This window comes from Ochotona princeps, chromosome 27, assembly GCF_030435755.1.
Source record: "Ochotona princeps isolate mOchPri1 chromosome 27, mOchPri1.hap1, whole genome shotgun sequence".
NCBI classification, from domain to species: domain Eukaryota; kingdom Metazoa; phylum Chordata; class Mammalia; order Lagomorpha; family Ochotonidae; genus Ochotona; species Ochotona princeps.
The window spans coordinates 24,492,665-24,518,726 of NC_080858.1; the positions used below are offsets into that span (position 1 = coordinate 24,492,665).

The 26,062-nt window shown below is 43.0% G+C and overlaps 1 protein-coding gene across 3 annotated transcripts in view; it reads left to right on the top strand.

Annotated features, from left to right (window-relative positions):
• LRRK2 (leucine rich repeat kinase 2) overlaps positions 1 to 26,062 on the top strand; it is a 111,814-nt gene that overhangs the window by 26,971 nt on the left and 58,781 nt on the right. For all 3 annotated transcript variants that reach the window (XR_009244294.1, XM_058655654.1, XM_058655655.1), the window contains exons 14-20: positions 8,662 to 8,774; positions 14,320 to 14,464; positions 14,602 to 14,741; positions 17,335 to 17,463; positions 17,539 to 17,709; positions 20,881 to 21,139; positions 22,548 to 22,736. Coding sequence is in view for 2 of the 3 variants with exons in the window: in XM_058655654.1 (XP_058511637.1) it covers positions 8,662 to 8,774; positions 14,320 to 14,464; positions 14,602 to 14,741; positions 17,335 to 17,463; positions 17,539 to 17,709; positions 20,881 to 21,139; positions 22,548 to 22,736 (1,146 nt within the window). In the remaining variant the exon portion in view is untranslated. The remainder of the gene's footprint in view (positions 1 to 8,661; positions 8,775 to 14,319; positions 14,465 to 14,601; positions 14,742 to 17,334; positions 17,464 to 17,538; positions 17,710 to 20,880; positions 21,140 to 22,547; positions 22,737 to 26,062) is intronic.

Consider the following 26,062-nt stretch of genomic DNA (forward strand, 5'->3'; position numbering starts at 1 on the left):
TTTTCAGGGAGATTCTTAACCCAATTTAAATTTTGCAGTTTATAGAGGTTAAGCACAGTTTTGCATTTAACAATTGAAGAATAGAAAAGTTTTAGGTAGGTGAGCAGGGAAATCCCCAACAACTTAGTGAGTGAGGAAGAATTTAACTCTACATGGGACTCACAAGCAACCCTGATGGTTGGTGTAAGAGAGGGCTGAGAGCCAAGGCTGGAACTAGTTAAGAACTAGAGGAAGCTCCTCCTACAATCCTTTTCTCTCTGAGTGCCTCCCGGGGCTCCTGGCTTAAGTTCCCAGGTCACCAGACCCTGTGAGCAGGGTACTGGGCTGCTTCAATCCCTTGTGAGAAATCCAATAGGAAAGGACTGACCTCAGAGTTCTCGGCCTCCAAGGGCACTCATCTTCCTTGTGATCTCCTTGGCAGTCGGGATACGGTTCTCGATGTCCTTGATGAGGCAGATATCCACTGCTTCTGCAGCGAAAGCACATGGGAGGCCTCCGGGGGTCTCCGGGACTAGGATAGAGGGCTCTTCTTATCCTCCTGCTCCACCCTGAGATCCCCCTTGCTCTATACACACAACCTCCTTTAAGAGGGTGTCAGAGTAGTCCTTGGATGCCACCACAAATTTCTATGGCTTTTCTAATGTCTAAGGTCATTAAAATCTATAAATAACAAGTTACACTTAAAGTCTTCCTCAAACATTCTAAGAAGGTGGATAATTTCTCTGCACTCCTGACCTGTAGTAGAACCAGAGGAATATTAAACAAATTTAGCTTTTCAGTTCTTAGAGGCAGCTCCACTGGGGGTTCCATCTTCTCCAGGGGCAGCGTTGAGTTCAAGGGAGTTGCAGCACTTTCGAGGTCAGATGAGCCAGTTTTGAGGATCCATCAGGAAATTCTAGGGACAAGAGCATAACCTTTCCCACGGATTATTAGTGTTTATCAAATGCATCATAATGTCAAGGACAGTTGCGCTTGATGCACCAATCTCTTAGGATCCCTCACGTCACCCGGTGTTGGAAGGGGTCTGGCCTCCTTCTCCTCCTCCAATGTCTCCTTGATGGAGATGGATCTTTCAGAATGAAGTCGCGAATTTGTCTTACTGCAGGCGCTTCCTCCGGTGAATGGAGTCCAGGGCTTTACATTACCAGCTGGCACCCACACAGGCTGCAGCTCAGTTTCTGGAAAAACACAAACAAACCCTCTTCCCACAGTTAGCAAGGGGTCAGGACCTCTCCACTTGTGAGTGGCTGGGTTCCTCCATCAAACCAAAGGCATCTGTGTTGGGCCTGCAAGCAGCCTCTAGTGACGCAGAGCTGGTGCTCACCAGGAGACAAAATCTGAACAAAATTTAAGGTGAGTAAGACCAAATTAATGCATTTACAGGGGTAGCATATTCCCCCCTCTGCTTTTAAAGCATAACTTTAACATCTTTGTGATTTTACAATCCTATCAGAAAGCTCTGGGCGTGGCTGCAGGTTGCCACAGCCCCAAGGCAACCTGCTCTTGATAAACAAACAGCAACACATGATAACAATTTGAAACAACTTTTTACAAAGGACAAAATGTTAAGACACACATGTATGCGCGCACACACACAGACACACACACACACTTTTGGAGACTTGAAAATATTATTCTCAACCAAGCTTAGTAGTAGTGTTCACCAAAAACCAGTAAGTGAAACCATTAAGTCAATAGTTTTGAACTGAGAAACTCAGACAAAAACATTGATCATGCTATGAAATCCCTCCATCAATCTAAAATTGCAAATTTCAGTCTTCCCAGCAATACAGCCATGCTAAGAATACATAATTAGCAACGCAAGCTAAAATTAAACCTTCACAACTCCATGGATGTATACAACGTTTTGACACAATAAAATTTTACTCCATTTGTTATTTGGCAATAATCTTAGTATAATCCAATAGCCTGGTCAACTGTCTCCACAAAACGGGAGATAGATCCGTTGGCATTCTTGAGGCCTCGTAAGAATACCAAGGGAATCCCTAGGATTTGAAACCTTTGAATTCTTAAATGCTTTTTTAAGGATAGCTAAAAATATCTGAAACAAGATTTGTTGTTGACATTAGCATAACATATGATAGATTACAATTGGTTATTGATGCGAGATCATCACTCAAATATCTTTAAAACAAATACAAAACCTTGACACATTAAAGGCAGTGAGAGATTTGATAACCAGCCAAAAACACAAGAATTACATTAATACATGCAATTAATACATGCAAACACTTTGTAGACAATGAATAGCACATTAACTTATACCTTGAAATAATCAAATAGTGTTCGAGTTCAATTTTATACCAAATTATTTATGATAAAATTTCACATTTTTATTAAATGTCCCCCCAAAAAACCCTCAGGATTTACAAAAGCCTACTATCTTCTTTGAATTCCAAGCTCCCAAAAGTTGCAATGGATATACAGATGAAGTCAGTTTGCTAAACATCTACCACAACAAAAGACCTTGAAATTGGTGATTATTGTGAAAGCTAGCCACTAAACTGAAGGCCAGCTTCCTCAGCATTATAAAATATTCCAAAAGACATGCGGTTACAACTCGGGTACATTAAGAAACAAAACAGCAAACTTTCACTTTATAATGATATAATGACATCACCCAAACACTCCTTAAAGCAAGAACATCGCTTTTGTTAATTTTAAACAATGAGAACGTAATGAGGCAGTGAACATAAAAATTAACTTAATATAAAGACTTGTACTTAAAAATTAGTATACATGATTAAGCAATGCTGTATAGGAAAAAGCACTATATGAATAACATGCATACACCACAACTGATTGGAATTTCAGCCTCCAGGATTTATACTTGCAGGGTGAGGAGCACAGGTGGGGCAATGAGACAGTGGCAGTGAGACAGTGGCAGTTTTAAGTTTGTAGCTTCTCTGCAGATTCCCATTTTGTAAACCTGTGAATGTTTGGGACCTGGGGCTGACCCCTCCCAGAGTCTTCTGGCCACAGGCATCTGCCATCACGGTCAAATTTGGATTTACATTCTTTTTTCCAGTGTCGGCCTCTTTGGCACTTAGGACATATTCCAGGGGAGTGACTGTTAAAAGTATCCGCAGGGTATTTTTGAGTTGAAGGAAGCATTCGGCAATCTTTTCTAAGGTGTCCTGGCTTGCCGCAATTAAAACATTTAGCCTTCATTTGTTTTTGAATAGCAAAAGTTTCAAGTGCTGCTAGGCGGGCACGGTGCTTAAATGTCCCTATGTTGCGACAGGCTTTCAGGTAACCCAGAAGATCCTCTCTTTCTTTTATAGGACGAATAACAGCCTGGCAGTCCTCATTCGCATTATCAAAGGCCAGTTGCTTTAACAACAATTTCCTAGTGCCTTCTCCCCTAACTTGTTTTTCTATAGAGTCTGTCAAACGTCTTACAAAATCAGCATAAGATTCTCTGGCTCCTTGAATGACTTTTGTATAACTGCCTGCAAATTCAGACCCAGTTTCGGTTTTCTCCCATGCCCACAATGCTACGTCTCGTATATGCATGAGCACAGCTTGAGGTAGCTGTATCTGTTGCTCTGTAGTAACCCACTGTCCATCTCCAACCAACATATCATAAGTCAGTTGTCCTCCACCAGGGAGTTGCCGACCTGATGCTCCTAAGGACAGCAGTTTTTCTTTAGCCACATCACTTCTCCACATTTTCCATTGTAAATATTGAGAAGGAGAAAACCCTATTTTTGCTATTACTTCAAAATCATAAGGAATCCAGTTTGCTCCCTGGCTCCAGCCATTTAAATATTCCCACACATAAGAAGAAGAAGGTCCGTAGGACACACAAGCCTTTTTAAAAGCTATGATGGCATTAACATCTAGGCTTTCATAGGTAGGTTGGTTATTTTCTTGACTAAGTATGATTGGAAAAAGCAATCGGAATTCATGAGGTCTCCGGGGAACAGTCATTTGGAAACATTTTTGATCAGATTTAAGAGCAAGACGGCATGGGCTGATATTTAACTGTTGCTTTATCCCAGCCTCATTTACCTCACTAGAGAAATCCTGTGGTTTAACACTGAAAATTTTCTTTTTCTTAGTTCTGATTTCATTTTCAGTCACATTATGGTAACATCTTCCAAGTTTTCTTTTCCTGATTTCCACATCTGAAGTATAAGGCCTTTCTCTTTTAGCTGCATTACAGTGGCATCTCCTCGTGGGAGGGTCTCTCACACATTCTTTCTCATCTTCACCTGTAGTATAAGCCATTTCTTTCCTAGCCACATTACGGTGGTGTCTCCCGTTAGGGAAATCTCTCACAGGCTCCTCTTTGCTGTACTCCTCATCTGTACTATGAGGCGTTTCTTTTTTAGCCATATTACAGCGTCCTTTCCTGTTAGGTGGGCCTCTTAAGGATTCCCTTTCTGTTTCTTCCTTGTCCGTACTATGAAACACTTCTTTTTTAGCTACATTTTGGGGGTGTCTCCCCTTAGAGGAATTTCTTGCAAATTCCCCTTCTAAAATTATAATAATAGCTCTAATTAAAGCCGATATAATCCAAAAACTAACTTGAATATCTTCTATCCTTCCGGCCTTTTCACCATTTTTCTGAGTAAAATTCTTAAGTCCAGTTTCTAGTGTCCATTCAGCTGGAGACCAAGGATTATATTCACTAACAAGCTCTAAATAAGAATGCAATTGCTGCCTAGTTATCTTCGTTCCACTTTTCACTAAAAAATTCTGCATAAGAGAGATAAAAGACTGTGCCCTACACTGGTTCTGGCCCATTGTCCCACTCACCACTTTCTGTGGGGGTCTCCGCTGCACTTTCTCTTCTTCTTTCAAGTCCCTGTTCAGGCGCCAGTTGTCGCTGTCCCGCAGCGATGGACTTGGTGCACGGACCCGATAATAACACGCGTGGACCCCTGACTGATGGTCAAAAGCCGAGGTTTATTAGTAGCATCAGACTTTATACTCTGAGGGTCATATAGGATAAGGGAGGAAGTGCTGAGCTTATCAACAAAACCATTAATGCTTGTTTGGAACTCCTTTTGTCTTGTATATTCCACCAGGTGTTCTCATATACATATGCAGATGATATCCAATAAGGTATACAAAAAGTAGCCATTTGGTTATTCTCCTCCAAATATTATCCAACCAACTGTAGTCCTGTGCTCACTGACCTTTTCGGGTCACAATGTCCTCCTACAACACCCATCCCTGGCCATTGTTGCCAACTGAGAGGTGAACCAGTGGATGGAAAGTTGATTTCTCTCTCTACTTTTCTTTCAAATAAGTACATTTTAAAAACAGAATATCAACTGGCAGACAAAATGTTTGCCCTAATCATGCAGCTTTTACCTCTAATTATCTGCCTGATAATTCTGTTTTTGTGGGTGCCACCTGATTTTGGTTGAAGATTATATGTCTTTCCTGAAGCGAAGTGATAGTTCATTTCCATAGTTACTCTCTTGCTTCATCCCACTCCTTCTCAAGCTGTTTTAGTTTTTCTGCTGTACAACCACATGCCTCTTACTAACCTCAGTGGCTTCCACTCTCCCGTCCCTTTTGCTGTGGCCTTACCTGATCCCTGAAGCACGTTTGAATCACCAGCTCCTCCAGTCATTCAACACATTTTTATTAGGTGCCTCTTCTGTTGTAATCATTGTGATGGCGTTTTGAAAGATAAGTGACAGAACAGCCTGGCTGTACTGTTACAGGCACTGAGGGCTACACACGTATGTCCAGATTCATGGATTTCAAATTTCTTTGCACCATAAACAAACTTGCCTTTAAATCCCAAACTTTTTATACTCAACAGTGGATGAGGCAATAATGTAGTCAGAGCGGTAGGCCGAGCTGGTGATGCTGAGATGGCAGGAGGGCCGGCCTGGGGAGAGCTTGCAAGAGAAGTGGAGAGTAATCCTGACTGGTGGTTGTGTCCCTGCGGTGGGAGGCAGCCCTGAGCAGTGAACTTTCTTAGGGAAAGCAGTGCACATTTATTACAACTTGTGGGCTCGCCTCCAGGTCTTCAGTTTCTAACAAGAGTGCTGCTAGGAGAGACTCGAGACAGCGCGATGGCAGAAGCCCCTGGTGGTCAGGGAGACATGGGCAGGATGGGTACTCCAGACCTGTTTGACCTGTGACTTGAGGAAACTAAATAGGAAGGAAGTTTTTTTGTTTGTAAAATTCCCAGTTCTTTAGAAGTTCCATCTTTTGACACTTAAAATGAAATTTTAACGAAAGCTACCATTTTCTATGGTTATGTAGGTAATTTATTTCTCTAAACATAAAGGAATATTTGTTTGAATAGGTTACTTTCCCTAATACCTTGAGGAACGATAAATATCCAGTCAATGTTTCGTTCAGTTGAATAATGGTGTTCCATTCGTAGTTCTTAGTTAATTTTTGAAATATAGCTGATATAATCTTGCCTTCTAATACCGTGTTTTAATTTTCTTTGTAGGTAATATAAAATGATAGCAAAAATAGCGAACTTCTCAGATTATCTTTAAAGATGTCAGCCCTGTTATTTGAGGGTGAATTTCAGTTATAAAGATAGCCAAAAGACATTCACGATCAAGTCTCTTAGTTTGTAAGACAAAACTCTATTAATACAAAAGTAAATTTTGTATATACTATTTCTTTTATTGTTTTTTAACTAACCTTGAAGCAACCCTGAGTTGATCATTTAGATGTACTATGAATGATCTTGGAAATAACTACTTTAGGCCTGTTGTTTGTGTGTGCAAGTAGATATTAGTAGACACATGTTATAAACATCAGTGAATAAGTAGAATAAGTACATTTCTGGGTTAAATAAAGGCTTAATCATCTGTTCACCTTTTGGTTATCATATCACGCTACTACACCATACCATATTCAACTATAGCCATGTGGCACGACATGGCATGGCATATTCTACTGTACAGTAGCGTAGTGTACTACTTGTATCATATCATAGCATACTATGATGCCACCCTGAACCAGGCCTCATGGCACTCTCTCTGTATTTAATGAATAGCTATGCAGTCAGTACCCCAGGAGTCTGGAGACTGTGATTTTTATTTGAACAATTTGAGATTCTTATAAGATATCCAGGTATAAGTGTGGATCAAATGATATTTAGATGTAATGATGTTTGCTACAGAAAACTTGCATAATTTGGTATTTGGTTAAGAATAGCATGTTACATATGGTGTCATATTTCTTTAGTTTCTTTGGATCTAGTGCTGCTATTTCCTCTTTTTAATATAATAGCGTGCTAAAGTGATGAACTGGTTGCTTTCATAAATCAGTAATGAAGGTGCAGTTATTTTATTTTGCTTGACTTAGTTTAGCTGTAGATGAAATCATGTAAAATTTTTTAAGAGACATAGACCATTTGGAAACAGAAAATGAAGAGGAAGATTATAAAATTCCTCTGAGAGTTGTAAGAGGAAAGGAAAATATTTTCTACAGAGGATGCAACTTGGTGCTTAAAAATGCTAATTACTCATTTGTAACTAACAGTATTAGTACCGAATAGTGTGAAGTCCTTAACCAATGTGGAAACTGAATAACAGGGTTGTGGAGGTTTTTAAGGCCAATCTTGTGTAATGGAGCTGGCTTTTAAGCCTGTGCAGCCCTATTGTAGAGAAGGTACTTTCCATGCATTTGTTGAGCACGTGTCATGGTGTGTGATGCGCTGTGCTTGGGACGCTTGAGGTCTGGATATGGTGGGACTGTGGATTTGAGGCGCACACAGTGTGAGGAAGTTTTGTGGAAAGGAAACAATGTACGCCCTGAGTAATGGGACATTCAACCATGTGCCGAGGACCAGCCATGAAGTTTGTTTCAAAACACCCAGAGACCCTGCACATGGGGCTGGAGACCTGTGATGCTTAGCAGGCCTGATGCCATTGGGCTTCTCAAGGGGCATATGGGCACAGACTAGGAAGAGAGCTGAGGGGAAAGCCTGGAGTTGGAAGTCCAGTGTGCCCGCTGCCCTGTGTTCATGTCAGGCTGTGGTCATTCAAATCCTGGAAAAGCCATCACAGCCAGATTATAGTCACTATTAGTACAAATGATCACAATGAAGGGTTATCATTTATGTTGTCTCAGATTTAGGAAACATTGCTTCAATAAGAGTTCATGCATCTATTACGTTCAATCAGCTTTTTCAACACACTTGGCCTGGTAACAAGTTTTTTTTTTCCCGTTTAAACTTAGTTATATAGCACTACTGCACATCTAATAGAATAATAGAAGACATGGTTGTAATGTTTCCTACACTTTTTCTGGCTGTTCTTTGCCTGCCTTTTGTATTTGGACTTTTAATACAGTGCACAGATAACTCAGACTTTCTCTGGTTCACCACTGTTATAGGAAACATTCTGGTTTCTTAAGGCCTGGTGTACTCATGCAGGAGAGATGGCTTGGTGCAGAAGTCCCTGCCTTGTGGTAACATCTTGCTACTTTAAATGTGATAAACATCCATACAGTTGTGTTTCTTTGGTATTTGCTGATAAAGTGCCTTTGCAAATTGCTTAAAATCAGTGGTATTTCCCGCAAAATGGAGCCGCACATCACTGCATTGTTCGTAACGATCATTTCTAGCAAGTGGCTGTGTGCTCAGCTTCAGTCCTCATGAGAAAGCACGCATCTGTTTATTTGCCTGTGTGCTTTTGTGTGTAGGCATACCAGAAGACTCCAGAGAGGAGAAAGAATGTCAGCGGAACCTAAACGTGGTGAGGAAGCAGTGTTTCGGGAGTGACATCCACAAATTGGTCCTGGCGGCTTTGAACAGGGTACGTTGAATATAGGTTATGTGCCTTTATACGGTTCTTTAGCACACTGGAGAAGCTAGGGAGCTTTTCTGGGTTACGTTTTCCATGCTCTGTTTACCAGGCTTGGAGGAAGTTGTATTGGGTGCCTGAGACCTGGAGTGTTGGGTCAAGCAGTGTAGGAGTGTGTGCTGAGGTGGCTGAGCCACAGACAGAGCGCCACCAGTGGTGCTGGCTAGAAATGGGAAAAACGTGAACCCACTTGGGAGCTGGATGTGTGTCTCAACCTGCTGCTTTCTTTATGATCCTTCCTCTCCTCTTTTTAAAAAACTTGTTTATTTGAAAGGCAATTTTTGAGAGAGAGAGAGAAAGAGAGCACCCTAGCAAGCAAGTTTCAGTCCCTGGCTCATTGCCCAAGTGGTGTAGCACTGGAGCGACCCACACACTTGAGCCATCCTTCTGGGTCCGTTAGCGGGAGCTGGATCAGAACTAAACCAGCAAACCCTTGTCTAGCCTGCACCACAATGCTGATCTTTCTATTCCTCCCACCCCCGGTTTTCTACTAACAGGATCAGTCTATGAACATAGAAAGTAACACCAAAGTTGTCTTTGGGTCTGCTTGCTTGCTGTCCCAGTGTCTTCCCATTTCCTAGGCATTTATGGCTCTGTGAGCATTGTAACAAAAGGATCACTAAATCATACTAAGTGTGAACAAAGCAGGAGGAGGTCAGATTGTGCAATGGAATGAAGTTAACCTAAGATGAATTGGCTCTTTATAAAACAGACAAGCATGAAAGGTGGGAAGAATGGCGAGGGTTAATGTTTCCATGAAAGGAAAAGCGTATCTGAAGTAATTAATTGAAATGATTGCTTGTGATTTAGAGTACTTTGATAGATGTGAATTAATTAGGATATCTCCAAAGAGATCTCTTGGATGTCTCAATTTAAATTGAATTTTGGAATGTAATTATCTCTGATCTGCATGAGTCATTTCTATTCAACCCTTCATGTGATTTTTCAGTATAGGAAAATGCGTATTAGAACGGATCATCTTTAATTCTGGAAATACTTGTTAAAATAAGGATGTCGGAGGAGCTAGGTGGGCACTGATGGGAGCGTAACTGGTGTGATTGTACCTTCTGTCATGACCTGGCTGGGGAGCGACACACTTGCATGGGGTCAGCCATATCCCCTTAGCACTCGGGAGCTGCAGGGGTGTGGGAGTATGTTCTAGGATCAAGGAGGAGTTAGCTATGAATTTTAGTTGAAGCACATCCTGATTAGAAGGAAGAGGTTCTGGCAGAGCCTCCTGGAAGGCTGGCTCCGTTGGCCTTTGCTAAAGTGCTGTGTGGCAGTGTGGTCTAGGGTGTGCTGCAGGCTGGACACAGCTGTCAGGCCAGTTGCTCTGACTGCATTCGGGAGAACTGATTCAAAACTGCCTCCTTGTGTCCCCATGCCAGCACCCAAGCCTTGACACAGGCCTTCAAACTACATGGTGACTCATGCAGGGATGCGGGGTTACGGTTGTGGGCTAAGAGAAGTGCTGGCATTTTGTTTACTTGTTTGAGAGGTGGACTAAAAATGAAATCGAAGGAGGGGAGGCAGTCAGAGCTTTCATGCTGTGGTTCAGTCTCCAGTTGAGCGCAGCTGCTGGGAACTGGAGCTCAGTCTGAACTTCCCCTGTATGTGACAGACTCTAGCCATCGCCAGTGTCCCCCAAGGTGCCCGTGTGCAGGCAGCTGGGGTCAGCAGAACTGGCACTGTGAGATGGGCTATAGGCTTCCCGAGTCGTGTTGACCCTGGTGGTATTTCAAAAACACTTGCAAGTGCTATTTCTCTCATCTATTACTGTGGCTGAGAAAATTGCTCTAGAAGATGAGAGAATGATTTTGCTAGTGCCAGCATTCTGTGATTGCAAAGCATCAGAGATTTAATGTCCTTAATGTTGTAGAAACAGTGGACAACAGGGGGAAAAGTTTACTCTTGGAGATCAGAATTCAGAATAAGAAATGCAGATTTCTGTGAGTCAGTTTTGCCTCACTGCAGTAAGATGCCCGAGAGAAGTTGTGCACGCAGGAAGGAGAGGTTTGTTCAGCTCACAGTCTTGAGGGTTCAGAGTCCACATGGTGTGGCCCAGGCTGTGGCTCTGGCAAGATGCCCATGGAGAATGGCAGAGCACATGGGAAGGAAGGCTCGCCTGGTGACCAGAGAGCAGATAATACCCTCTGTGACCCCAGGCCCTCCCTCCAGGCCCACTGTTCTCCCACCAAACCCCCATCACTCTTCCCTGTAGCATCACCTGGGGGACAAATCCTTCACACAGGGGCCTGGTTGGGGCATTCAGCGTTGAAACTACAGCAAGACTCAATGAGGAATTACAAATCGGGGACCAAGATCTATTTAGTGAAGTGAATCAGTGCTAGGTACAGGAAGTACATCAACAGTGAGGCTGCTGTGAAATCTCTGGAACATTCTCTACTGCATTTATGCTGTATCAAAGAAGTGGACACAGGGCAAGAACTTGTGAACAAGACACGTGTTTAAATATTGGAGGTGTTTGTTTCAGTTGTAAATCCTGTGCAGTAAAAGAGGTCATTTGCAGGAGTAGCAGCAGAACTGCAAGAAACTGTGAGGAAAGTTAGACACCAGACAGGACCACTGGAAAGGTAAACCAAAGGCAGGAAAAAAAATACACTTATTGGTATTTTCAAAAATAAAAATTGATTTGTCTCTATGAAGCTTTAATTAAAAATAGCTAGAACTTAATAAACTAATGTCAAATTTGTACGAAAAAAATGAATATGCATGAATAACAAAGGACAAATGTGGAAAGATGTAGTCTGTTCTCTGGCTCCACCAGAAAATCAAACGTACCTTAAGACTTCAGGGAGTGGAAGGGGGTAACTGTGGTACTGGAGCAGGTGGGTCAGCGGTACAGGGAGATGGTTTAGGAAGAGACTCGAGTAAGCATGGGCAGTCACTGCATCCTCCACATGCTACTTAATGTCTTGGTTTTGTTGTGATGAAAACAGAGATGATGATTTTTCCAGTTAAAATTATTAGGAAGATCTACGATATTGTTCATGTTAAGGTGTCAGTACAGTGCCTGACAACATAGGTTGCATTCTATGTCAACAGTAGATTCTGGAGAGATTTCATCGTGCTTGGAGTGGCGAGAGTGGCAGCAATTCAGAACCATTGAAATATCAAAACCACTTCAGCAATGTGCTTGGAGCATGCCCCACATCGGGGACCCTGGGATGGCTGGGAGGCTGGGTGGGGCTTCTTTTATTTCCCCCTTTCCCCGAGATACAGAAAAGAAAAAGAGAGAATGTGGAAACAGTGGTCTTACTCATATTCCTGTTGCCCTTGACCCTTGGCACCCTAATTATGTAAAGATCACCCAAATAAAATAATAATAATAAAAAATAATACATGCCAGTTAATTAAGTGGAAGTTGTATTTGAAAGGCAGAGTTACAATGAGAATGTTTAGCTATAGCCTTCCATCCATTGATTCACTCCCCAAGTGGCTGTGATGACCATGGCTGGGCCAGCCTATCTGTGTCTCCTTTTTTGTGTACAGGGACCTGGGGATTTGGGACATCTTCAGGTATTTTCCCAGGAGCAGTAGCAGGGAGGTGGGTTGGAAGTGGAACAGCAGGAACTTAAACTGGTGCTCCAGTGAGTTGCTTGTGGTGTTGGAGGTCGCTTAACCCCCTGTTGCTGGTTAACTTGATGAGCTTTAGATGGGAAGGGATTTTCTGACTGTAAAGGATGAGAATACCAGTTCTCTGTTGCCGTTTGTTGTACAGACTGCCATTAGGCAATGTACATATCTTTATGGGTTATTGCATGTGTACGTGGGCTGAGTATATAGTGTTTGGTTTGTTTTACAGCTCTGAGTACTTTCCTCAGCTTGGCTTCATCTTTCTCCTGTAGCTACACAGACTGTCCTTTTGTTATATACTCAAGTCCTTTTGGTATGGTTTTACACTCATCTTTTGCTTATCTGAATTTCTTTGTAATGTTCCAGTGTCTAAATATTTTTACCATTTAGCACTTCTCTATTGTCTTCACATTTGGACACTTGAGAGAAGAGCTGGGTCGGTTGTCAAATGTCAGTGTTTTGACTGAAAGCTGTATAAGCATTTCACCGTGTTCTCACCGTCATGTGTGGGAGCAAGTCTGAGACTAGCTTCATCTGCTTTTTCTTTTAAATTACTTGGTATTTTTGTTTTATTTTGTTTTTTACCTGGTCCAAAGGATTCTTTATCTTGAAATTAAACCACTTAATTTGGATCTATTTCAGTGGTAGTCCTTGGGAGATGGTGCGCCTATTTTAGCTAGATCTGTTTTTCCCTACAGTCTTTTCTTGATTTGCATGTTTACAGGTATTTGGTTCCATTATTTTAGCTCTTTAGCTATGTTTGTCTTATGATGCTGGACCTAATAAGGAGACCACTGTTATTTATTAGCTGTCTACACACTGGTGACAGTCCTAAACCAGAAGCCAGTTCGTCTGGAAATTGTTCTTACTGCTTCAGCTAATCTCACCTGGCAGCTGGGGAAGAGGCCAGTATGGGCAATGTCCTCTGGGTCTGGTTCGTTAGCATGTCACTACAGAAAGCTGATCAACTATTGATGGATTCTGTGATGAACATTTAAGAAGATGAGAGGCATAGTTGTCTGCCTTTCCAATAAAAATAAATCTTTAAAAAAAATAAAAAAATTAAAATACCCACCTAATGATTTAAATAATGAGCTAGATGGGAAGTGGAGCAGCTCAGAGACAAACTGGTGCCCATATGCATCTCCAGCACATGCAAGGTGAAGATTTAGGCTTTGAGCCATCGTGCAGACCCTGTTAGCTCCTCCTTTGAGGTGAGTCAACCTGGGTCTCAGGTCTGTGACCCTGAGAAGCGACTGTGGTGTGGCTGCACTTTTACTCCTCACGAAGTCCATCTCATGGAAATAGTGACAAGGAAGAGACCCCAGAGTGGGCCAGAGTGTGCAGACCTTGCTCATTTGCTAGGTCAGGTGGCAACCATACTAGGCAGCCATGGGGTGAGGAGCAGGGCACACCATAGGGAAACTGAGTCAGGACCCATGAGTGGCATCAAATGACTGGATTGGGAAAAGGGTGAATGTTTGTCCGAGGAGAGAGGAGGTCAGCTAGGGAGAGAGGAAGCATGGCAGTTCCTGGGCACCTGGGCACCTGTGCAGAGGTGGTCAGATCTGTGGCTGTGCTGTGACAACGCGCTCATGGAGGCCATTTGCAGTCTTCCTGACTTTGGGAATCACCACTCAACCCTTGTGCCCTGGCTGAACTCAGGTTCTGATGGCGGAGGTGTTTGTGTGGCGAAGAGATGCCTGTGAAGTGTTGATCACAGTGCCTGATGTGTTACCTTGTTATTTCTTGTCTTTAATAATCCATACAAGTACATAGTAACATGGTAGACAAAGTAAATTGTATTGGTTTGTGTTGGGATTGCTTGATTTGTGCTTGATTGCTTCTGTCCAATTTTAACTCAGGATGGCAAGAGGCCTTACCTCCTTTCTGATTTTAGTTCATTGGGAATCCTGGGATTCAGAAATGTGGATTGAAAGTAATGACTTCAATAGCACACATACCTGATGCCCTGGAGGTGCTGTCCCTGGAAGGGGCCGTCGACTCGGTGCTGCACACACTGCAGATGTACCCGGATGACCAAGGTCAGTGCCTTTGAGCTCAGGCTTTGGAACACATCTTCAGAGGCCACCAGCTGTTGGTTGGGTGTCTTAAATGTCTTTGTTTAGTTTTAAGATGTAAAACAATGAATTTTGTGTGTGTTTGTATTTTTTTCTCCTAGAAATTCAGTGTCTGGGTTTAAGTCTCATAGGATGCTTGATGACCAAGAAGAATGTGTGCACAGGAGCTGGGCATCAGCTGGCAAAAATTCTTGTTTCCAGTTTACAGCGATTTAAGGATGTTGCTGAGGTCCAGGTGAAGGTCAGTGCCGTGCCCTTGCCAGGACTCCGGGCCTTGGGTTTCGGATACAGAAGTTTGCTCAATTTCTGGTTTGCATTCATGGGCACTGCAGTGAACTGGAGACCATTTATCTTTCGTAGTATTTTCATTATCCATTGGATGTACAACTTGAAGGACTCTCGGCTGATTTCTTAATGGCTGGCTTTTCTTAGGGTTTAGATGAAGAGGCTGTGTGTAGTCCAGTGTCGCTCTGCTCTGTGGTGCTAGGCTCCCCTCTTGTGATTACGCTTCTGGCTCTTTTTGTTTCAGTTGCAGCCAAATAATATATTAAGTCTCTTCATCAAACAGCATTTAAAACATGGGCATAAGAAATGTTGTTGTAAGGATTCCAAGATATTGAGCTATATTTAAGTGCAGGGGAGGTTAAGAATTGGATTCTGTTAGCTTTTATTGTGCGTTAACAAAAGAAAGAGCTTCTGTAAGAGTTTCTGCCATGGTTGTGGTTTTCCTAATAACAGAGTTGGCATCTTGCAGAAACCACACTCAGCAAGTATTTTCTAAATGACAGCTTCGACCAGGAAAAATATCTAGGCTTATACCCTTTGCACAGAAATTATCAGTAAGTTGAGATGATGTGAAGTTTTTTTTTTTTTAAACAAAGTTATAAACTGCTGAGCATGCAACATTCTCCAGTTGAAAGCAACAATGGGTATTGTAAACCTTCTGCAGCCTGCCTCAGGCTAGGCTGAAGCACAGAGGCAGAGCTGAGCAGGAGGAAGGCAGCTGAGTGTGTGCGGCCTGGAGCATCCACTGGAGGGTCTAGATGTTGTAGCTGCGATGCCATACTTTCTTTAGAAAGTCGTAATTAATTGTACACGTAGGACATATTTGCTTCACCTCTCTGCTGCCATATTCATTGGAGTTTGCAGGCAGCTCTGCACTGAGCTGGGCAAGCACACAGCCTTTGATCACTCTGGCGAGTGGATGTTAGTGAACAGTTGCAGAAACCTGCCCTCTTATGAGCTCAAAATAGCCATTTCAGGATTTAGGTGGTTTCATGAATATATTGTATTAGAGGAGCTAAAATAGTAAAAGCAAAACAAATAAAATATGATATCCTGTGGCAAGTTTGCCCAAACTAAATAATACTCTATGGATTCAAACTTTAACTTTCCTGTGAGCGGAGAGGCCAGCTCCCTCTCAGGATGTGCTGGAGGTGGTTATGGGAAATAACAGAGCAGATGTGTGGTCTGACACCCAGGAGACTGCTGGCCATGCTGGCGCCCTGCATGGGAATGCCTGGGTTTGAATGTCATTTCTACTGATTCCAGCTTCCTGCTAATGAACATCTGCAAGAGTAGGTGGTGGCTTGAGCATCTTGTTTCCTGCCACCTGTGTGAAAGAACTGGATTGAGTTCTCGGTTCCTTTGTTGGTCCAGTCCTGGCTGCTGCAGGCATTTGCAAAGTGAACCATTGGATGAGAGATCTGTCTCTGTGCCTCTCTGCTTTTAAATAAACAAATGAATATAAAAGTAGTACTGTATGGCTTCAGCTTCGATGGCTGTTGGGGTGTTTAGTTCTCAACATTGATGGTGTCAAACAGATGGGAGATGGACAGGTGCCAGGTGACTCTGGGCCCCAGCAACAACAACCAGGGAGGTTCTGGGAGGAGGCAGAGTTGTCATCCTGTGCTTGCTCTCTGTATGAACTTTCTGGAGCACAAGAAGTATCCACATGCTCTCCCAGTGTCTCAGCATTTCAGGAGGCTCATAGGAGAAGACTGGCTGCTCAACAGAAATGTGAAGACATGGCAATGCAGGAAGGCTGGCTGTGAGACAAAAATGAAAACCAGGAATCCTCCTAAAGGGTAGTTGACGGACCCCCATGCCCCACCAAGCCTCCTGTGTCCCTATGCTTGCTGGGTCCTCAGTATCGCCCCACATCAAAAGACAACATCCTGCTGCAGGCATTGGAAATGTTGCCAAGAAACTGGGAAACTGCAGTCAACAGCAGCCTTGTGGGAGGAAGGCTGCCGAGCTGAGGGACAGATGTAAGCACGGTTATTCCTGCAGATTGAGTTAAAGGAAGACCTCCTGTGGTGGCCTCCTTCTGTCTCTGTGTACCTGCAGGACTTACTTTTTTATAATAAAGGTTTATTTAAGAGATGGGGAGAGAGAGCAAGCTCTCGTTCACTGTTGACTCTTGCAGAGCTTGCAGTGGCTACAGTTGTGTCAGGCTGAAGCCAAGAGCCTCCCCTGTGGGTGGAGGGGCCCAGGCACCATCTTTTGATTCCTCGGGCCATTATCAGCAAGCTGGCTCAGAAGTTGAACACGCAGAGCATGAACCATCATCCATGTGAGGTGCCAGGGTTGCAGGCAACAGCTTAATTTTGTGTCCCAGTGCCTGCTGTATCTCTTGAGAGGAAGAAAGTGAGGGGTATTTGTAGGATTGTTGGAAGGGTGCAAAGTAGAAAGGCAACACATATGAATGCTCAATTAAGTAAACTTAGTGGGAATTAAGTATCACGCGCAGCTTCAGTTTTGTATTACTCTTTTTCTTTTTTGATCATGATTGTTTATGTGATTTCTTTTGATGACTTTGGGTTCTTTCTTAGGGGTTCCAGGCCATCTTGGCAATACTTGAACTGTCGGTGTCTTTTTCCAAGCTGTTGGTTCACCATTCGTTTGATTCTGTGATATTCCATCAGATGTCTTCCGGTATTACAGAAGAAAAGGACCAGCAGGTAGGACCTTGTTCCAGCCGTAAGCTCAGGCTTGTGCCCATGGCTGATGCTCATGTCCTTTTCCCTTCTGGCTAGCTCCTGAACCTCTGTTGCAAGTGCTTTGCCAAGTTAGCCCTGGATGATGAGCTGAAGGGTGCGATGCTGCAGCGGGCCTGCGACCATAACAGCAGCGTCATGGTGGAGTGTCTGCTGCTCCTGGGAGCGGACGCCAACCAGACCAAGGAGGGCACTTCCTTAATCTGCCAGGTAAATACCAAAGGCCTTGCTTCTGTCTCTTCTCTGTTACTTGGCCTCTGTTACTAGGATGTTCCTACAAACATCCTAGTCTCCCGTTTTAAGAAGACTGAGATAAATTATAATCTTCACAAATTATATACAGTATCCAAATATTTTGCAGCACAGAGTTTGTAGTTTAGAGTTCAGAAAGCTAAAGGACTGTGCTACTGTGGTATTATGGGGGAAGATGACGGGAGGGAAAATGATTGGGGAATCACTGGACCTACAAAACTGTGTCATGGAACGTAATTATACCGAGGAGTTGTGTGGCCATCCTTACAGCTTTGCAACAGTCTCATCATGTGCAAAGGGCCTCCTTCTTTATTCCTTGTTTCTTCTTTCTCAAGTGTACTTTACCTCCTTGTCCCAAACAATCACCTGTGTATTTTCTGTGTCTTTATAGTTGCCTATTGTAAGCATTTAAAAAAACTCCCTCTGTTAACTGTAATTGTGTATTGTCTGGCCAACATCTCCGTGTCCTGTCTTCCTGACCAGCCACTGTGGTAACCAGTACTCCACCTATATAGGATCAACTCTTTCAGTTTCCATATGTGAGTGAGGTCATGTGTTGTTTGTCTTTCTGTGTCTGGCTCGTTTCACATTACATAGTACTGTTTTAGGTTCATCGGGTTGTTATAAACAATAGGACCTTCTTCATTCTTATGTAATTTTCCACTGTGTTTGGATAGCACGTTTTGTTTACCCGTTCTTCAGTTGATGGACACGGGTTTGATGACATGTGTTAGCTGGTGTAAGTGGCAGAGCAATAAACCTTACACAGATTTCAGTTCCTTTGAATACAAGTGTCCATTAGAGGGACTGCTGGTTCATGTGGTTGTCCTCTTTTTAACATATCAAGCAGTTTCCTTGCTGTTTTCCATTTGGCTGCACTAACCTATGCTCCCATCAGAACAAAGCCAAGTGTTCCCCTTTCTCCATGTCCTCACCAACACCTCGCTATCTTTTGTTACTTTCCATCTGCATTACTCTGATGGCTACCGATCTTGAGTACTTTTTCATATTCATGTTGGCCATGTTCCTGTGTTGTTTTGAGAAATGACTGTTTTGTGCATTGGAGTAGTCTGCATTGCACGATTTGGCAGGTGGCTTGTGGTTCATGCTGGCAGAATTTCAGTGTCCAGATCCACCCTGCTTTGGACTTGTCTGCCTGCCTGTCGGGCTGAGAAGTGGTGGCTCTGTCCCTGACTCTTCATTTCTGGCTTGCTTTCCAGCCATACTGTACGCCATCCACACTTCCAAGGAGTTGATTGTTTTCTGGCATTTTCCACTGTGTGTTTAGATTCTCTGCCTATAAATTTCTCCAAGGGCTGGTGTTTGTGATTGCACGTTGTACCTGGAGGTGCAGGAGCAGAGACCCTGTGTTGTCAACACCCTCTAAATGTGTACGATGTTGTAGGTTGTCCTTTTATCTCTCCTTCCATCCTGATCTGTGCGCATGCTCACATCTATCAGCTGTGCTACTCCTTCAAACCTTGCTCCATGTTCACTTTTTTTCTACAAAGTCCTCATACACATGCAAGCCTTCACACAGAATTCCCTTCTGCAAGTCTGTGATTGGACGTGTGCACCTCCCAAATACTCTGGGTTGACTGAGTGTAAGCAGAAATACGCAATGCTCATCTATGTCACTCCTTGTTCCTCCTCCGCTGCTTTGCATCCAGGCTGTAGTTCACTAATACTTTGTCAAATGTGCTACCTGTGTTGGAAGTTTTCTAAGTTGCGTGAATTTCAGAGTAGCACTGTCTGTATTTTCTAGACATGAAATGACATTTCAACCAAGCAGTTGTGTACTGATCCAAAATATATTAGGGAGTAATAAGCAGGGTACTATGTCTTCAAATGATTTAATTTTAAAGCCTTTATTTAATTTCACACTTGCCCATGGATTTGTTGATTTGTCAACTATAAAATTAGCAGTGCTAATTAGCAATCAACATGAAATTAACAGAGCATATAACTCAATTCATGTCTCACTATATTTATGCATTCAAATCAGATATTTAAATTATTTCAGTTTAGTCACATTGCTTGTAAGCAAGTGACATTGAAAAGAGTCACTTCTCTTATTAAATATAATCAAGTCACCTCAATTTATTTTTATTGTGTATTTTTTGTGTGAAAAACACTACATGCTCCTTAGAGGTGCTAAGTTTCTAGTTTCTCATTAGAGATGAGCATACTGAAGCATTTCAGTGCAGTAGCATTAACTCCTCTCAGAAATCATCTTAATCTGTCCAAATCCTCCTCTGGATGACACTTGATGTTACTCCTCTTCTCAAATTCTTTTGGACGTCATGCACGTGTTTCTCATCAGGGTGGGTGATTGGGGAGATAGTGTGCGGTCCCACCACAGCGCTGTCGCTTCACATCCCTTAGAAACACCTCAATTCCGGAGAAGAGCCGGCCCTGAGGTTGTGATCTCCCCAGCTTGTGGGTAAACATTTTGCCCAGTACCAGGCAGGCAGTGTCTCTACAGTCGGTTAGTTCCTAAAGCATCCTGTCCCATCATGCTTCTGAAGCCAGTCTGCAGTGGCCCAGGCACATGGTGGGTCTTGTTCTCTGCTGTGTTGAGGCCCCTGAAGTCTTGGCGGCCCTCACCATGGGTTCCCTCCCTGAGCCCCAGCTGTGTGAGCACCATGCTCAGAAAGGAGCATCAGTGGGACCTCAGGAGCCCAGGCAGTGCATACCTGGCGATGTCCTTGCCTGTGGCTGTGAGGGTTCCAATGCTATTGTTTCATTCAGTTATTTGATGCCTCCAGGGCAGACTGGGCAGCTGCACTGACCACCATAGCATGTTGATTTCCCATGTCTGAGTAACAGGAGCTGTAGAATGTGTGTGGACAGTGTGCGTAGCATCTGGAATCTGGGTGTGACTCGGACTCAGTGGTGACTCTTGAGGATTCTGTCCCCTCTTAGCCACTTCTTTCATGAGAGATGATTTGATTTACACTACTCTCACATTTCTAGCACTAACCTCATTCAGTGTTCTCCATCTGTTCCCAAGGTGCCTTTTGTGTCCTTCTGTTTTGTTTCCACCAAACTTTGATATGTGTGGTGGAAGATGACCCCCACAGGGAAGACTCCCAAGCATGTGATCTGTTTCTTTGCCTTCCGGAACAGGTCTGTGAGAAGGGGAGCAGTCCCAGACTGGTAGAGCTGCTGCTCGACAGCGGGCCCCGGGAGCAGGATGTGCGCAGGGCACTGGCCATCGGCATTGGGAAGGGCGACAGCCAGGTCATCAGCCTGCTCCTCAAGAGGCTGGCCCTGGATCTGGCCAACAACAGCATCTGCCTTGGGGGATTTGGCATCGGCAAGATTGAGCCTTCTTGGCTTGTTCCTCTATTTCCAGATAAGACCTCTCATTTAAGGAAGCAGACAAGTAAGTTTAGCAAGGATATCTTGTACAATTCTTCTTTGAGTGGTGGTTTTTATCCCAGTGCCAGTGTCCATTCCTGCTCCAGAGTCTGCCTTGCCCTGGTCGTCTTCTCATTCTTCTTGTCTCCTCACACCTGCTGCTTTTTTATAGGGACATGTTTCAAACCCCATGAAGTGTGGATGGATGGTTCTTCTCCATGCTCCTGAAACACACCTGTCATTTTTCCTCTGGGAGATTATATAGTTGTGAAGTCAGGGTCAGTTCTGGTCAGGCACTGCTTTGTACATGGCCTGCAGTGGTTAGATAGTTAAAGTATTGGCACAAACTTGGTAATAACTTGTGTGACTAATCATGTGTGAAAACAAAAATTTCGTATGTGGTTGGTTGTTGTAAATTTGAATTGTCGTCAATGTACTAATGGGGGAAGTGGGTTGAGAGATATTTCTGAGTTTTTGTACTACTACTTCAGTTTTTCTTTAGTAAATTTAAACTTTGGGCTTTTAAAAATAGATTTCTTTATTTGAAAGACAGAATTTCAGAGAGAGACAGATCTTTGATCTACTGGCTCACTCCATAAATGATTACAATGGCATAAAGCCAGGAGGCAGGAGTTTGTTCCTGGCTTACCACATGGGTACAGGAGCCCAGGCACTTGGGTCACCCTCTACTGTTTCCTAGGCATGTTAGCAGGGAACTGGATCAGAAGTGGAGCAACTAGAATTTGAACAAGCATACTTACAGGATGCTGGCACTGTGGGCAGCAGCTCGATCTGGTAAAGCACAGTGCTAGCACTACTCAAAGGGTCTGGCACAATGGTTCAATTGGCTGACCCTCCCCATTCAATGCCAGGATCCTATGTGGGCATTGGTTTATGTCCTGGCTGCTCCATTTTCCATCCAGTTTCCTGCTTGTGGCCTGGGAAAGCAGTGGAGGCTGGCCCAAAGCCTTGGGACCCTGCATCTTTGTGGTAGACCAGTAGGAGACCCCCAGCTCCTGGCTTTGGAATGGCTCAATTGCAAAAGTTGTGGTCGCTTGGGGAGTGAACGAACAGATGGAAGATCTTTCATCCTGTGTCTCCTCCTCTGTTTATATTTATTTGCCTTTCCAACAAAAACAAGTGTTTAAAACATACTACTCAGAAATAAAATGTTACAAAAATAAAATAACAAATTGGCTGTATCAGTTGATATTTTTCATGTGTACACGCACTTTTTTGACCCAACAATAATCATTGGGAATCCATCTTGCAGACATCATCAATGTGTGTAAGTATTTCTGTTCAAAGATCTGATAAGCCTTTATACAGGCAGAGGATCAGGAAAAAGCTCTCAGTTTCTGAGGAAGCTTGGTGTGATCTGGGCTGTTTCTAATGGTTGATTTCTAACTGCTGCAATGTCTCCTTATGTTTAGATATAGGAGCCATACTAGCGAGAATGGTTCTGCGATACCAGATGAAAAGCACGGTGGAGGAGGGAGCCTCCCCAGGCAGTGAAGAGAACTTTTCTCAGAGTGTCCTGGACAAGTTTGATGAGTGGACTTTCATTCCCGACTCCTCGATGGACAGTGTGTTTGGTCAGAGTGACGATCTGGACAGTGAAGGTATTTTTTCCACAAAATAGTTTATTTCCATTTCATGCATGCACGCATAAGCAATAAGCAGTGGGGACTGAGGTGGAAACCTGATTTGATTGACCTGAACAACCCAAGGGAAGCATCTGTGCATAGTCAGAAGCTGCGACGCTTACTGACTCCATGGAAGCAGCACCCCAAGGAAATGTGACTGCCGCTTCTGGGTACTGGTGATGCCATTTGCCATGAACACCCTCGCTCGGGCAGGCTGGAACTGGGTTCCATGTGCTGCGAGTAACAGAGTTCTGAGGCCGTGAGAGGCACATGGCCCTGCAGAGACTTGCGAAGTGAGGCTTACCCAGCGGTGTTTAGAGAAGAGTGTGTAGGTCAGGTGCCTGGGACACCATCACATGTAGAAAGTGGTTAGTGAACATATGTTTCACCTTTATTAAAGTTAAGAGTTTTCATTAATTCACTTGAGAAAATATTTAAAAGAGAGTGTTGTGGTTAAAGATACCTAATGACAATGGTTAAGGCTGACAGGTGGTAGAGCTGTGTTTGGGATGGAAATTGCATGTAGAACTTCATTATTAGTGTAATATGACCCTGATGACCAGGTAAAGGAGTGACAAAGTCATTCCACAATTCTGCTGCCGAAGTCCAAGTATTGTAGTACTTTGAATCTCATCTATTTATTTACTTTGTTTTGAGAAAGGATTTTCCATCTATTGATTTATGCCCCAGGTGCCTATAACAGCTAAACCAGGGAGGGTCAGACTGAGGCCAGCAACTGGGAACCCCGTCTGGTCCCCCACGTGAGTGTCAGGGAGCCAGGGAGCCAGGCTACCTGCTGCGTCCCAGGCTGCTCAGCAGCAGAAAGGTAGAATGAGGAATAGGGCCAAGCCTGGAACCCAGGCATTCTGATAGAATATCAGGTGTTATCATGACTACTGTGCCAAAGGCCCGTGTCAGTATGTTTAACACTCAGCTCTATTGAGAAACAATTTCTCATGAATCAGATACTTTCATTTTAAGTATTTGTGGATCTTGACAGCTTAGGTATTCCTGTGGTCAGCTGTCACTTTGTGCAGTGTGTCTTTCATCCAGGAGCCTTCGTGCCCCTCTGCCCATGGCCTTGACCACCACTGACCCACTTTACCTGTCACCATTGAGAGAAAGGAATGTTCCCTTCAGTTGCATCTAAATGGATTATCCAGGGGATACTGTGGTGTGTCTGACTGCTTTCCAAAGTGGCTCTGCCCTGCTGTATGCCCACCATTAATGCCCAAGATTTGGAATTGTTCTATGTCCTTAATACTCATGTTGTCAGCTAATCTAATGCTAGCTCTTCCAGTGCAGCTAAGCTCTGACTCGTCTAGGTTTACTGTCATGTCCCCGAGGATTAATGACACTGAGGATATTTTCACTTTCTACCAGGCAGTTCATGTATTTCCTTGGTCAGTTGTCCAAATGTTCTGCATTTTATTCATTTGTTGTTTTGTTGTAAAAATTCCTTATATACTCTTGATACAAGTCATGAGACTCTCTACCTTTCAAATGAATAAAATTAAATTTAAAAATGAATAAAATGAAAAAATAAATGGAATGGGAAAGTAAACCAATAGATGTTTAAAAAAGTGCATTGGATTGATTTTTGCATTAGCATTTTATTGTGTGGATTTGCTAAGTTCATTTATGACTTCGAGCGGCTCCTTAGATTCTGTAGGGTTTTCTGTGTTCGCTGCTGTAACACTTGCTGGTACCTAGGATGGATTGATTTCTCGCTTTCTGATCTCTGCTCCTCATGGCCTCTGCTGCGGCTGTGCTGAGACCTCTGACTGTGTGGAGTGGAGGTGCTGAGCCAGGATGTCCCTCCTTGGTTCCCACATGCAGGGCCGGAGCATTCGGCCTCTCGGCCTGCGGCGTCTGCATTTCCACGGACACTGTCCCGTGCTGTGGAATCTGCTTGCTCAGGATAGTTTCCTAGGCTTTTCTGTCACTAGTGGGTATTGGAAAACACTTTCCTGTATCTGTTGAAAATCTCCCACTTTCAACCTGCTAGTGTGTTCAACAATGTTGATTTTTCTTTAAATCTGATTTCTTGGGATAAATCCCATTTGCTACAGAATATTACAGTTTTTATGTACTACTGCAGTTTATTTTCCAAAAATGTTTAAGAGAATTTTGCAGCTGGTATGAATGGCTTCTTTACTAAGAGTGATCTGGCCTGTAAAATAAGCTTGAGGAGTTCCTGACTCCATTGTTTTGTGAGGAGTTTGGGAAGCAGCAGCATTTCCTTATGAAATATCCAGTAGAATGAGCCAGTGAAGACTATGGGTTTGGAGTTTGGGAGAAGGAAATGCAATAGCAAATTTAGTAACTTTATTGTGTTTATGGTTCCTGTGATTTATCCCATCAGGTTATTAGTAGTTAGTGATTTTGAAAGAATGAATCATTTTCACACATTGCCTGATTTATATTACTTACGTTCACTAAAGTAATTCTGTTTTTAACTTCCAGCATTTGTACGATCTGTAGTGACATCTGAGTTTTCACTCTTGACATTGGTTACTTGTAGCTTTTCCTTTTCCTTATTAATTCTAGCTCAACTATCAACTTCATTAATGTTTTCAAGGAATCAGATTTTGCTGCATTGACTTCATTTTCTATGATTTCTTATTAATTTTGCAATAATTTATTTTGCTTATCTTATTTTTATTAATTGGCTGTTCTTTTTTATGAATGCTCAACAATAAAATGGGTAACACTGACTTTTAGGCCATTACGTTTGTGGCTGTACATACATGGGCTATTGAGCATCACTAGCTGTGGTCTAAAATTTTTTTGTGTTTTCATTCAGTATTAACATTTCATTTACAACTTCATTGATTTATGGGTCAGTTAGAAAACTGGGGGATTTTCCAACTATGGGGAGTGTCTGGGTAGTTTTTTGCTACTGATTTCAGTGTAATGTAAGAGAACCAATCCTGACAAGCCCTGCCTTTTCAGTTTTATGGAAATAAACTGAGCTACATATCAAATATTTGGTGTGTGTAGTTACAAGCAAGTGTTCCGCACTTTGGGGTTGGGTCAGTTGGATGAAACTGTAGTGTTTTTCACGTCTTCTGTATTTGGACTGATAGTCCTTCTGACTTGTAGTTGAGGAAGACATGTTGACTTGTATTATGGATGTATGAAGTCTTGTCGTTTTAGCAGTTCATGCTTTGCATATTTTGATTCTGTTATTGAGTAAAAACTTTAAGGATTTTTTTTGGTGTGTGTATGTGTGTGTGTGATGACTTAGTAACCCCGTCATATTAATACAGGTTGTGGTTAGTATCATTTCCTCCCTCCTG